The sequence below is a fragment of the Falco rusticolus genome, chromosome 4, assembly GCF_015220075.1.
Source record: "Falco rusticolus isolate bFalRus1 chromosome 4, bFalRus1.pri, whole genome shotgun sequence".
Lineage (NCBI taxonomy): Eukaryota > Metazoa > Chordata > Aves > Falconiformes > Falconidae > Falco > Falco rusticolus.
In genome coordinates this window covers 108359871-108374425 of record NC_051190.1, presented here as the reverse complement: position 1 = coordinate 108374425, position 14555 = coordinate 108359871, and the positions used below count along the sequence as shown (strand labels likewise).

The 14555-nt window shown below is 48.0% G+C and overlaps 1 protein-coding gene across 1 annotated transcript; it reads left to right on the top strand.

Annotated features, from left to right (window-relative positions):
* The first annotated feature begins 2382 nt into the window (after positions 1-2382).
* On the top strand, positions 2383-3208 carry PRR15 (proline rich 15). Its single transcript, XM_037382418.1, is given in 2 exon segments — positions 2383-2566; positions 2569-3208. Coding segments are annotated over 2 exon segments (357 nt in total). The 5' UTR covers positions 2383-2517; the 3' UTR covers positions 2877-3208.
* The last annotated feature ends 11347 nt before the right edge of the window (positions 3209-14555 follow it).

Genomic DNA, 14555 nt, shown 5'->3' with positions numbered 1-14555 from the left:
AAGTACGACTAGTTTGAGAGCTGACATTAAAGTTACTCTTTGGGAATCGAAATCTTCCGAATACCAGCGTGTTTCTGAATTTTGGGGAGCCTGCAGAATTATGAAGAGACCTGATGTCAATATGGTCCAACCCTACACAAAAGGAGCATGTTACAATGTAGGAGAAAAAGTCCTGCGGTTTTATTTTGCAGCGTACTGGGCATCTGCTAGAATCCTGCACATTCACCCTTGCTGGGACTGATTTTTATCCTCTCCTCCTGCAAAGACAGGACAGAATTTAACTGCAACAGTCTTAATAAATGAATATAGGATCTAACTTGCATGCATTGCAAGAGTCAATGGGTTACTTTACTTCCCTTGTTATATCAACGCTGTAAATGTACGCATACCGAAGGAACAAGGACTGTTGCGTAAGAAACATGCAGAACACACATTTTCACTGTCAGAGTTGTTTCCATATAAACGCTAACTTTACCGACAGTCTTGTGGAACAGTGTGTTGCGACTGATTCGTAGCCGTGACTTTCAAACGCACAGCAGGTTTTACCGTCCTCCCGCGCCACCACACATGCATGCAGGCAGCACCCTCCCAGTCGCACGTCTCTTACAAAGCTTCCCAAACCTGCTGGTCTCGGGTCAGCAGACCCTGCTTCCAGTACAGTGTCAGAAAGGCCAAACCTCTTTGATTGTGAGATTCTCCAAAACAGGCTTAACTGAAAAAAAATGCACTGAGGTGACGTACATTTGGCAATAAGTGAGCTAAGAGGTCAGGTCTACGGTAATCAAAAAAATAAGCAAGTGGCAAATGTTTTGTATAAGCTTATAACTAGAATGGAAGCTATAAATGTCGACCAGTAATATTTTTTTTATTTTTCAAAGTAGTAATTTTACTTTTCAAAGTAGTAATTACCTTTACTTCTTCATAAACTTCCTTCTTCCCAGGCACTTCCCTGGGACACAAGATGAGAGGAGCTGGTGTTCTCTTTCTCTGTAGATACAAATGAGTAGCAAAGCCGTAGATCATATTCACTGGAGGAAACTTGACCTTATGGCCTGTTGTGGTCCTTGGCCCAACAGAGCCTGACGCCCTGGTGGTACACATCTCAGAAAACGTTAGTTGCTTACTTGTTAGGAGGGAGCGTAAAGGCCATCTTTTCTCACTGGAAGGTATGTTCTATTGCATAGGACAGATTTTTTGCTGCTGCTATTAGTAAGTATGCCAGACAGTGCAGAGTGCTTCCAGGTGTGCACGCACGCCTCCCTGTCCAAAAGCTGTTGGGTTCGAAGAGAGCAATCTACAGCATAACACAGGTGCACACCCTGGGCTCCTCTCCCTCAGTAACCCGCATTCACCAGCTGCTGTACCTCTTATCTTTATGGGCTATTCAGGGAAGCTGCAAGTTAGCAGAAGTTGACCTGTAAAAGAAGATGAGGCTGAAATACCACTGCTGTCACAAACCCCTCCGAACGCTCATGGCATCCTTGAGGAACCGACTGCGCAGCAGATGGGAGCGCCGTTAGGGATCAAACGTGCGTTGCACGGCATTGCTGCCCGAAGAACAGATCACCGTTTTGAACACACAGCGCGGTACAAGCGAATCTTTTTTTCTCCTTTCTGGATGAATAAAAAAAAACGGTAAAGCCACTGGTAGGGCCGGTAAAGCCACCGGTAGGGCCACATACCCACCACCGCACGGCAACGGCAAGCCCCAGCACCGCCTCTCCTGTGTCACAGACAGGATGGGGGACAGCCCCGTCCCTTCCAGCCCACGGAACCCACCGCGCCCCGGCGCAGCCCCTCCTCCCGCGGCCGCTCGCCCGCCCCGCGCCGCAGGAGCCGGGCAGGTGAGCGGGAGCCGCCCGGGACGCGGGGCCGCCGCTCCGCCCACGGGGCCGGCCGCCACCTGCCGCCGCTCCCGCCGCCCGGCGGCCTCTCCCCTCCTCCTCCTCGGCCGCGGGGCCGTAGGGGCGCGGCGGGGGAGGCGAGCAGAGCGCTCCCGCAGCGGGCGGGCGCAGGTCAGTGTCGCCGCCCGTACCTGTTGCGCCGGCAGCCGGCGCGGGGGGGGGGGGGGGAGCGGCGCCCCATCGCGGGAGCCCGGGGAGGTGCGCGGGGTCCCGGCCCCGTCCCGCGGGAGGCAGCGGCCCCCCCGGTGCGGGGCCTCGGCGCCCGCTTGCGGGGCGGGGGGCGGCGAGCGGCGAGCGCAGGGGTCGGGTCCCGCGGCTCAGCGCCGGGGCTGTATTTACCGTCACCTGTGCCGGCCGCGCGGGGCGGCGCTTCGGGGCCCTCACCGGGGCTCGGCCGGCGGCGGGGCACGGAGCCCTCCCGCCGGCCGCCGCCGCCAGACCTGCCCGGCCCGGCCCGGCGCGGCGCGGCGCGGCGGCTCCCGCGGCCAAGGGCGGACCTGCCCCCGGAGCGCTGCCGGGGAGAGCGGGCCCCGCCGCCCTCAGCTGCGCCCGGCGGGGGCGGGTGCCCGGCTGCCAGCGCCCTCGCTGCCTTTCTCCCCCGCAGGCGCCCGAGATGGCGGACAGCACCGCGGCCACCGCCGCCCCGCGCGGCGTCAAGGGCGGCCGGCCGGGCCCTGGTGGAAGTCGCTAACCGGCAAGAAGAAGCACAAGGAAGCGGCGGCCGCCCCGCCGCCCCCCGCCGCCGCCGGCGAGGCCCCCGCCGCCCCCGCCAGCCCCGGCGGCCGGGAGGAGCAGCCGCCGCACTCGGGCGAGGCCCCGGGGGCGGGCGGCGGCAACCGCCGGAGCCTTCGCATCTCGCACTCGGGCCGCTTCAAGGAGCGGCGGAAGGTGCGCACGTCGCTGCTGGCCGACAGCCCCGAGGTCTTCGACGGCGGCGGGGCCCCGGGCCAGGCCACCCAGGGGGGCGAGTAGCCCAGGAGGGCTTCGCCCCCGGGGCCGCAGCGCCGTGAGGAGCCCCGACGCGACGGGCGGCCGGAGCCCCGACGGGACGGGCGGCCGGAGCCTGCGGCAGCCCCGCTGCTGGGGGGGGCTGCGCTGGGCCCCCTGCACGGGCGACACGGAGGCGTGTGGCAGGGCCCGGCCTCCCCGGCCCCAGCGGGACACCGCGGGGAGCCCGGCACCTCCACCGGACAAGTGGATCGCGTGCTGTCTTACACGAACGCCGCCAAGACCGAACCCCCGGCTGGTGGGACGATGTGATTGTCTTAACGAAATAACACCAATAAACACCCCACTGCCTGCGCTGTGGTGAGCGGACTCACAGGTGCTATCCCAGGGCCGGTGCTGGGGTCTCCAGCCCTTGCCAGCCCTTGCTGACTTCCCAGGCCCGGGACCCAGCCCTTCGCAGCTCTCCCGCTGAGGAGGCGCTTCGTCGTTCTCGTCTCATGAGCTGCCTTATCAAAGGAAAGGGGGAACGAAGTGCTCTTATCTAGTTTCAGGGACAAGGACCTCCGGCTCTGCCCTGCCGTGTGCAGGTACGCCGTCAACGCGACCCCCTTCCCCTGCAGGGGTCAAAATAGAGGGCTCGCGAGGGGCAGGCACTTGCATTCACCCGTGCCCCATCGCATTTAAATATGCAAAAGGCAGGACCATGCTGGTTTTCTCCCTCTTCTTACTGCGTGATGATAAGCAGGTGTTTCGGAGGCTGGTCTCCCATAGTGCTGTTACAGAGGGAGGCCGGTTGTTGTCTAGCAGTTCACGCTGTTTACCCAGGGAAGGTGTGATTTTTGCATAACGGGTGATAGCTGGCACAATGGAGCTCGGGGTGAAGAAGCTGGGTGATAAAATGTAAATATGTCTTGGGAGAGGAGACCAGCCCTGTGAGAGCAGGGGCAGGGTTGTACTCCTAATGGGGAAATAGGCTTGGGCACAACTGGAAATGTTCTTCGCTGTTTACGGTGTCTGAGGTTTGTGAAGCAAGGTTGAAGATTCCCAGGATTTCTTTTGATAGTGACATAATGTGCTTTAACTTGGGCAGCTCTCTGCTCCTCTTAACAGCTCCTGGATTTTTGGACAAAGTAAACTAGAAGCCAGATTTGTATTGATGATGTGCCTTACAGAGCAAACTCGGCTAAAAGCAGTCGGCAATTACACATTTCTTGATAGCAGGTGATGTAGCAACAACTGATTTATTTATATTAAATGCATTCGCAATATACTTTATATTGTTAAAATTATTTTAGGCTTTTTCTGAATGTGAGATGAGCTATTACGTAGTGGCAGGGACTGAAATTTATTTCCCAGCATTCAAGTATTATGCAGTTATAATTTTGTTTGGTTGTAACTAAAGATTTAAGGTCAATTAAAAATAAAAAAGTGAACTGAAAGGAAATAAGAGCTGAGAGCTGAGTTCCAGGTGGAAATATAGATAAAACCACTCACTGACAATCACTGAAATAATACAGTAAGTGCTGGGCAAGTGCCCCTTGGTTCAGTGTGTGTAGTAATATATAATGAAGTTTGAAAGCTCCTGTGCGATAAACTCACTGGCTAAGGTATGTACCGGTCCTTCACTCAGCTTACTCCTTCAGACTCTGAAACCCGAGGACAAAGGGACCGTAGCATCAACTCTATCTCTGTAAAAGCTTTTTTTCCAGCCCATGTGCAGAGGTACCCTCTTTTAATTTCATTTAGTAAAACTACAAAGGTACTGGACTGCCTTTTCATGTTCTTGACTACACGCTGAGCAAGCAAAGAGCTGGGGAGTTGTGGGGGGAGCTTTTAAAAGTTTCTGCTCAGAGATGCTTTTCTTATGTGGAGCATTTTAAGTCAAGGAACACCTGAAAGCCTCGTGTTGAGAAGAAGCCATTGAAGCAAACGCAGCCTCAGACAAAGGGGCACGAGAGAGAAGGAAGAAAGTTTAAAACCTGGGAACGGATGAAGAAGAACCGTGCTTCAGCTACAGCTAACCCCGGGGCAGGGGGGAAAAGAGGCAGAAAGGGGTGGCTTTGCTGCCAGAGTTGTCATACTACCTTTGGAAGGCAACATGTTTGTATTCATTACAGGCAAAATAAATCCGCCTGTATTTATGTATTCTAGGGTCCAAAGAACCTTTTCTCTGTGTGTGCGTCTAAAAAGGAAGAACAAGTAGGCAGATGCTGCACTGCTGTGCTTCCTACTCCCACATCTGGTTTAGTATGAGCTCTGTGAGGGTCAGAGCCTCAGAACTATCCAGAGGCCCAAGTATGCACACTAGTGTTTTATACATCTCACGCAGATGCATTTCTGTATTTTTAATACTTACACTGTTGTCAAAATACAGTTTCTTCTCTTCTGTACCTCCAAGCCGCCCGTTTCTACGGTGAGCCTCTGTTTGCTCTTTGGAAATGTCTCAGGTCTTTACCTAGTCACAAAGTATCTACCAATTTGGGTTTTATTTGAGAAGAAGTCTGGTATGCTGTTCAGATGGCTGCTGTTAAGACTCTATATCGATACTGGTTAATATGTGATGAAATATTAGTCATGTCTTACTCCTTGTGTATGTTACTTTCAGCTTGGAAATTCGGTCAGACTACCAAGTCAATAAATGCACGCACCATTACTTGCAGCCACCCTCCATCTTTATCCTGACCTTGAGCTGTGGGAAGGAGACGTAATTCTATCTTCCTGCTCAGTTAAATCCTTGCTTCAATGAATTTGATAGCAGCCACTGAAAAACTAGATCCATGAGAAAACAGGCTGCCTGCCTCGTCTCACTTTCCCCGCCCTCTGTGCCAGGGCCAGGCAGCAATATCCTTCGGGTAGTGCTGACCTGGGTACCACAGCGAGGAGTGAGAAGCCCCCTTGGCCATAACCAACTTGCAGCACAGAAACAGTCCTCTTGTTTCTGGTCTGAGCATCCAGGTAAAGCTTGAAGTGATCTATACGTGTGTAAATGAATTAAGCTGATACAGAAAAAGACAGCACTTCACGGAGCGTCTGAATTATTTTTTTTTAACCCTTGAAGTGGGGAAAGTTTCACCTTTCTTTTGTGTTGGAGAGTACTTGCTCAGTTGTAACAATAGTGCATTTCTGTGCCTTGAATTATTAAAAGGGTGTCAGCGTTCTTAATATAGATATTTTCCTCCTCTCTTTTATAAAGAGCATGCATCAGAAAGTAAGGGTAGGAAATAGGGCAGCTGAGAAAGTAGTTACTGTTAGTTTTTAACAGCAAGAAGCGACATACTAACAAAATGAATGGAAGTAAGCAATGAGGTTCAACCTCAACTAAGTCAATTTTAGTGCAATTTTCTTAATATTATTCCAGATACTACTAAGGCTTGCAAGTTTGGGGCAAAAAAAATTTTAGTAAACAGAGTGAACTTTTGAAATAAACTTGCAAAGTATATGTCTGCTTATTACTTCTCTTGCCAAAACTAAAAATAAATCTCTGAGTAGATGCCTGGTGAATCATTCCCTGCTATTGTAGGCTAGTCAGTCTGGACCTCAAGAAAGATTATAGAGAGCACCTGCAGAAAATGATCCTAAATTGGAAACGCTGGAATAAATGCCTTGAAATCCTCAAGATGTTTAACCTCAGATGTTATGTCAGGGTATGACTTGGAACTGAACTGAAAGAACGGAGAGGGGACTGGTTTTCGGTTGTTTTGTTGGTGTTTTTTTCTTAAAGTTCTGTCTTCACTGTAGTGCGACCAATGAAAATTGTATGTTTGGAATATCAAGACTTTTGTCCATTAACGAGATAACCTCGTATGAGGGCTAAAATCTGAAGGACAGAACTCCCAGCCTTGGCCTGGCCAGCACAGCTGGATGCTTCACGATAAAGCCCATATTTAATTTAGCTGATTCAAACATCTGATAGCTAATTGGAAGAAAAGCTGTTTCAAGTGCAGGTACAAACTGGAAGCTTATTGTGCTGCCATTTGGGACCCTATCTGTTGGGGCAATAGAAAGAAACCCAAACCTGGTATTTTCTAAGACATTTTTTAAAGCTGGCGCGAGAGAGGCTTGGTTATTGAATGATATTTGAGACCATATAATTACACCATTCTGAAAAACCTTTCCCCTTCATCACTAATTTGTTGTAAATAAGATGGGAAACCTGCTGGCTCTGATATTTTATTTCAGAATAAAACAAAAGGGATAACGAGACACCAGAAGTAATGAAGTAGTTTATCACGTTATCCTTTATGAGATACCTGAAATTCACAAATAGCTCGAAAAACAATATTTGGACGTAGTCTTCAACAAGCATATTGATTAGCACTGCAGCTTGCGAATTTGATTGACTGCCCATTTCATCTAGATAAAGCAATATAACGTCAGATAATATGTGTTTGGGGGATAGCAAACAGCTTTCCGCGATAGCTGTAAGGCATGATTTTAAATGAAAAATTTACTCCGGCGAGTAATCCTCATCAGATCTAAACGTCATGTTTCATGTGAATAAAAATTAGTGACAATGTTGTTTTTTTCAGGGTATTACAGGGCTATCAGATGCTTTGGGATGTGTGAAGTAGGCTTGGTTCAGAGGCGTGAGCCTGCCTGTGCTGTGAGTCTCCTGCTGCCTGTTCGCAGGTCTCTCCCCTGAGCCAAAGTTACTGTTCATGGTGGCGGCTCCTCTTACACTACAGAGGTAAAACCCACGATCCTCCCTCTCTCTGCATTACTGAAAATAAGAACCATACCTATGAATGTCTGCTGAAATGAAAAATTAAGAGGTACTGTGCACCTGAACGTTGGTGGGTCACTTTTCTTTTTTTTTTTTTTTTTCATTGCTGACTGAAGATACATTTGTTTTCCGGGTCTTTGTTTCATCCTCAGCCTGTAAATGTTTGAGCAGATAAAATGTCCACTGATCTCACAAGAACTTCTCAGTGACAGGAGAGTGGGCAGCAGTTCAGTGGCCAAAGGAAAAGGCAAAATTAAAATAGATCCGTTTCTGCGTGTGCTTCTGGGCATATTCCTGCTCAATGTTATGAATGGGAGCAGAACTGAGCCTTAGTCTTGATTCTGGGAATACGACTACGTGGGAAACAGAAGGAGCCTCGTAGTCTGCACATCCTTGGTTGTGTTTGTCTTGGCATGCCCTTCCAGTGACCGAGGGTTGTGAAAATCAGAGTTGGTTTACCTGTCCTGTTTAACATCATTGGGTTTGGGACGGGGAGCACGGTGTAAACTTCAAAGGGGAACCCTGCCAACAATACTTCCTAGAAACGCTGCCGCCCAGACCTCTGTGAGGAGGAGGTGGAGAAAAACCTTATTTTCTGGCTTCTCTATTTTGGGTTCTTTTCTTGGCATACCGATGCTATAGCAGTCTCCTTGCTGGACTCTAAAGCAGCTAGAGAAGTAGAATTTATGAAATAGGCAGGCGTACAGAATATGCAAGGACAGCATTTTGCAGTGCCATTCTCTTGAGGAAGAGACAAACCAATGAGTAGACGTTACACTGGGCGTTTAAAGGTAGTTCAAGTCTTCCTGCAGGGCTGGGAAGCTATGGTTTGTTCCTGGCTCAGTTCTCAACTGCCTAACAGTAGATATGAAAATGTTTCTAGGTAATGTTAGCTATCGCAGGGTAATTAACATGTGCTGAATTGCATCTGAAGTGCAAAACGGTGAGAAAGGGAGGAATCATGTTAGAAAAGCAAATGTTCCTGACCATGATTGAAATCGCATAAGCTTTGGAAAGCTGAGGCCCTCTTTTAAATGATCAGTTGAAGCACTTAAAGTATTATCTGTTTTTGTTACAAACAGCTATTCTTTCTTGATTCATATGGTTTTGTTTTCCTGCTGTAATGATTTACTATAGTTACCTTTTTAACGAGTAATCTTACTCACTATGTATTACCTCTAGTTTTACTTACTGCTTTTCTTTTTTTTTTTTTTTTTTTTTTTGTGCTGGAACAGAAATTTGGCTGGGTTTGTACCTCGAAAAACATTTCCACAAAATTTGAAGATATTCCTATGACCTATGACTAAACCTAAACTCAAATTAGTAACAAATACCTTGTAGTTGTGGAGAGCTCTGGACAAGTGAGCTCACTGCTGTAGACTGATCCTTTCATCTTCCTGAAAAAAAAAAGCATGCATCATCCCAACTTTAAAGAAAGGAAATTCAAGATCTAGGGCTAAAGTAAAGTGTGTAAGTACCTGAACAGAACGATGCATCTAGTCTGAGACCAGAAATCAGGCTATGCCGAAACTGCCTAAGAAAACCAAGCTGGAATAAGTGATATCAAAAGGTTCAAATGGGCTTTCTAAAGTTTTATATCCCTGAGATGAACCTTTGGATATGTGGGAGTTTTAACAGCACTTTAACTTTAACTTTAACTGTGTATTTCAACTAGCGTGGTTGTGTGATTGTGTCTCCGCTCGTGCAGATGCAGATTTCCATTGTGGTCAAAGGGTCATATACCCTTTTGTGTGTATTTTGGGGGCACTGAGGTGTCTGATTCCACTTGCTTCAATGGTGTCTCAGTACCTTCAGTAAAACCTCTTAGAAGAGAGAGCATAGTTACAGCAAGCCATCAAAATTGTACTAAGATGAGGAGGTTAAAAAGGTAAATGTCTGGTTTGTTTACCAAGGCAAACAGAGTTAACAGGGCAAAAGAGCAGCCCAATAACACATGTATTTTTTACTCTGTATTTTCAGCTGTTTGTGCTGAAACAGTGTAGCTCCTTTCTCCCCTCCTCCCCAGTATATTCTTGCTTTCCAGCTGCTATTTGATCTTTTCCAGTCTTGACTCGAAATTACTCCTTACAGAACCTTTCGGTGAGATGGTTTCAGCTCAGTCCCGTGTAGCGTTTCGGCAGAGCCATTGTCCTTTTGTCCCCTGCCTGTAGATCAGCTTTTACTGCTAAACAGCTTCTTTATCAATCTCAATGAAATCTCCTCTTGCGCTTTTTGTCGGCGTCGAGAACAAGACCAAAGGTTGAAGGTAGTTTTAAGTCCTGAGGTGTGCGGAGCCCCCCATCCCTCCCTCTGTTTTGGTGTTAGTTACTGCTTTGGATTTTACCTGTTTCCCTCTGCCAGCCAGGATGGGGCATACCCTCACCCACCACGATACAAACCCATTTAATTAAGAGCTATTCAAGCTCTTTTTAAAAATGTTTCCTTCCACAAATGCCCATGTCAAGCAGCAGTCATATGACACCTTGCCAAACCCTGCAATCCTGAGCAGGAACCAGCAATACGTTTTTAACTCATTTTTGGGTTGGAACTGTCACCATAAAGATGCTCAGCTTGTTCCCAGGGTTTGGGAAAAGTCACTTGCAAAGGCTTTGCTGGTCCTTTATGGCGTTTGCATGCTCTATAACGGTTTCTAGAAGTGATACCAAGAAGGGTCTGATATTTGGGGAGAGGCAAAAATGGCAGTATAAACTGGATTTCATGGGATTGGTAACTTATGCATGCGAATGCCCAGCGTATGCTAGCAAATGGGGTACTTTCAGGATGTATGTGACACCCCGGCTTTGGCATCTGCACGTAAGATGCTGCCTGCCAGTCTGTGTGAAGGTTTCGCATTTAGGCGTGGACCTGTGCGGATCGACACAGGCTATTACACGCAGGAATCATTTAAAAATGTACTTGCCATCTTGCTTGGGGATTGTAGCACTGGCTGGAGCATCCCTGCACACCCTGTGGGACCCCTCAGTAGCACTGCACCTGAGAAGGCGCCGAGTCTACCACACCTCTCTTAAAGCGCTTTGGTAGTCCCTCAAGAGGATTCAGGGCTTGCTCAGCCAGCAAAATGGGCAGGAAAAACTACTGCGGGAGGAGTTAATGCCACAGGGATCCTGGAGGAGCATATCTTAATTAATCTTCTTTGCCAAATCGATTGTGCTTTGGCTTGGGAGAGCTGGGTTGCCGCTGCCAATTGCTGTGACAGCTACCCCACCTGCTTTCATCTGCCTTTAAATAGTGTGGTAATATCATTGGGGTACGTTTGACAGATTGGAGAAGGGGTGCGGTGCACTGAAGGCTTGTCTAAAGAAAGGACTTGGAGAGAAGCCATTTTTACATGATAAAATAAAGCTGAATTTCTGGGGAGGGATCCCCCTGTCTCAGGTCCATATCTGTTCATCAATGCGCCCATTAAAGTCTTGTGAATGGGAGCTGCAGGATTTTAGCTGAAGATTCGGCTGGCCACAGGGCGCTGATTGAAGAGCCCGCTCACCCCCGCAGGCAGCGGTGCATGCTCTGACCCTGAACCTGAGCTCCTTATGCTTGCTAACGGGTCGGAACCCCCGCCGGTAGGAAATGCGCAGACTTGTCGCTCACGTGACTGGTTTGAGAAAGGCACACCGAGTCCCGTTTTACGCTGATGGAAATGTACATCGCTGTGCCATTCTGATCAGTCTTGCTTGTGGTGCTTGCTCATTAGGCCAGCTAATTGCTTTCTGCTTTGAACAGCTGCTGTTACTCTGTGCTGTTAATCTTCGCTCTGAATCTGCCCAGAGGCTATTAAAAATATGCCTGGGGATAAAGATGCCTTGCTTTATGAGGTAGTTAGAGAAACCTGCCCATCCAATAGACGGGGAGATTCGCAGCCTGGGGTAACTCTCCCGACAGAGCTGTAGGTCTGAGTCCCCTCCGGCACGAGGGAAACTCAACTGAGGGAGCCACCTTCCCTTCGAAGTGCATTAAACATCATGCTAGGTATCTCAGTGCTGTTGATGGGGCTTGAAAACTATTAGGCAAACTCTGGTGAGAAAAGTCCATGGAGAGCTATTAACACAAAGATGGGGTGATAGCACCCCAGTGGGAATTCCTCAAACAGAAAGCTTTGAAGCGGTGTCAGAAGTGGGAGAGCAGAGCAGAGGAATTATCCCATGTCCGTCTTGTCCAGGAGAGGGGAAAAGGGAATACTGGCTATCAGATACTGTCAGAGGGTACTGGACCAGATGGATGTTTGGTCAGACCTGGTAAAAGTCTGTCTGTCACGAAAAAATAAAAGCATGTCCTGTGCAGTTCTGTGGAAGAAACGGTGCTGGCACTTGAGCTCAAGAGGGGACCCTGGGCTCCGGAGTGTGCCTTGATGAAAGCATGTCCCAGCAGAAACAGAGGACGCGAAAAACTCCTGCCTGCCCCTAGGACTTCCACCTGAGCCCAGCACCTGAGCTTTGAGGAGTCTCAGCCTGGAACGGAGTCCATAACCCAGAGCTCCTTCGTGAACCTCGGCTTTGCTAGCAGGTCAAAGGTCATGCCTCCTATTTGCGCCAGAACAAGGACCCGTCGCACAAAAGGACGTGAGGTCTGCATCTGTCCGTGCGATTTCTCTGTGGCTCAAGCCCAGCAGGCACCTTTTGCAACTGCTGCAACGAGCTGTGTCTGCTATATTTTATCTAAATGTGGCTGTACTTTTGCACATCGTGTACTAACTTCTAGGCAGATAATATTTGCTAAATGCTTTTGAATTCCTCAGCATGGGAGCTGTATGAGCAGAAGGTATGGCTTTCTGCTCCTAGGGGTGAACAAGTACTTGGCAGGAGTTCCTGTGCCTGCACTGGAACACGGAGTATCTTTAAAATGCCTTGTCAGAGTCAACAGTTTCTTTTAGAAAAACCACAAAAGACAGCTCCAGGCATGTGCAGTGTCCATGACATACTGGGTTTTATAGCAGTTAAACTGTCCAATGTTCAAACAATAAAATATTCACGATTACACAGCAATAGACAACGTCCTTCCTGCTGCAAGGAGGGGCTGATGTGAAAAGCTTTTCACCCACATCGTCTGGGAGGAACTTGCATCCTCAGCCTCATTCCCAACAGAGACACCCAAGTCTGTCAGCTCTGGGAGCTTTCCTTCGGCAGTAAATGACAGCTTTTACACTCCCATGTTCTTTCTCGTGACTCTCCAGATTTTAAACTTACCTACTAGGGAAGCAGTTTTTTATATCAATTATGCTGTAACCTTAAGAAGATCTCGAGTAAGCTGGTAAAAGTTTAATCTACAAGAAGGGTGAGAATTTTACCTGTACAACTCCACCTGTGCAAGGCTGACCGTTGCACAGTCCCTTTTGTGTATACATAAAATTGCTTAACACTGATCATTTCCTGAGCTGTCACGTAGTAGCTTCCTATAATTTATGTTCTGCAGCAACAGCCTCAGTCTCATAGAGACTGGTGGTCTTTTTACACCGCTGTAATAAGACCCAGGAAAAAAAAAAATCACTAAAAATACTTCTTTTGTCATAGGTACTTCAGAATCTGTTTTAAAAAAAGAAAGAAATTTTCAAGTTGTTTTTGTGGTGGTTTTTTTTTTTAAAGGGAGTTATAAGTTCCTCTGGAGCAGTGGCTATTGCAAGTTGCATGACCAACTCAAGGGAAGGGGATCAGACAACCAACTTGTAGTAACTGCTGAGATTTTAGCCTGTATGAATTGTGAATCCCAGGCTCAGTCTACTGCTCACACCAGTTTTTTGTCACTCTTACAATTTGAAAACATGCCGTTTACAAGCTTTATTTGTGGAGCGCTGACAATGGCTGCTGTTATTGATTCTGATTCTCTGGCAGGAGTGATCCTGTTCGGAGGGTTTAAGCTTTCCATAACACGTAAAGATTTTGCTTTTTGATGCATCAGTCTTAACATTCACTTTGCCCTCTGATGTCCTGAGAGGCGTGCTGAAATTGTATGATTGGAACTTCCAGGGAAAATACAACCACCGGATTTGAAGAGGTTTTAGTCAGGCTTTTAGTTACATTAAACACAAATATCCTAAAGATTTATTCATTAGGAACAGGGGTATAGATGTTAATTTTTGTGTTTGCGGGCATTCCTCTTGAAACTGATGACCCACCTAAGGACACAGTTTCCACAGGTTTTCTAAAGCTGTCTCCTATCCACAACTAATAATACAATGTTGAAATGGCTTAATTTAGCTGAAATTTAAGAGTACTGGGTATAACTAAATCAGGAGTGCCGGGCCTATAATTTTGTTAGATTCCTTGGGGAGGGAGAGTTAATCTGATGTTCTTTGCATTGGTGCTAAAGTACGTCTGGGTGCTCAAGGCATTGCAAGGGAAACTCCAGTTCAGTGTATCAGCCTTGTTTTGTCTTGGTCCCGGAGTAATCTCAGTGGGCACCAAAAGACTTTTTAATCTCTGCTCTGTCGCCTTCCCTAGCCGCTCCATTCACATCCTGCGGTTGCTGCTTTCCTCTGCTCAGTATGTCGCTGCTCAGGCATAGGGGAAAGGTCCTTCAGTCTCACGCACTCCAAATTCTGAATTTTCTACGTAAGGCTTTTTTAATTTCTCGTCTTCATGTGTGAAAGCAGTTGACTCTCACATGCTGAGTGGCTCTGCTTTTTGCTGGCTTAGAAAAGCTGATCAATGGATGTCTCCCACGCTGTATTCACGTGCACTGCCAGCTCCGCAGACCGTGGTGGCATGCTGCACAAGACGAATAACCGATCGACGATCTGCTTCTGAAAACATCTCAGAAGGCACCTGGAAGGAGGAGCCGGAAATCTGCAGGGAAATCTCCTTCTCTCCCCCACCCAGAGCATCAGGAATATAGTTAATTCTTTATGCGTTTGCTGTCAGTGCTGCAAATGCAGTTGGCTTTGAACTGTAAATTGTGCCAGGGTTGAAAGGTTGAAGGAGTAGGAAGACGGACAGCCAAGGAGTAGGACATAACGTGCTCTGTGTTGG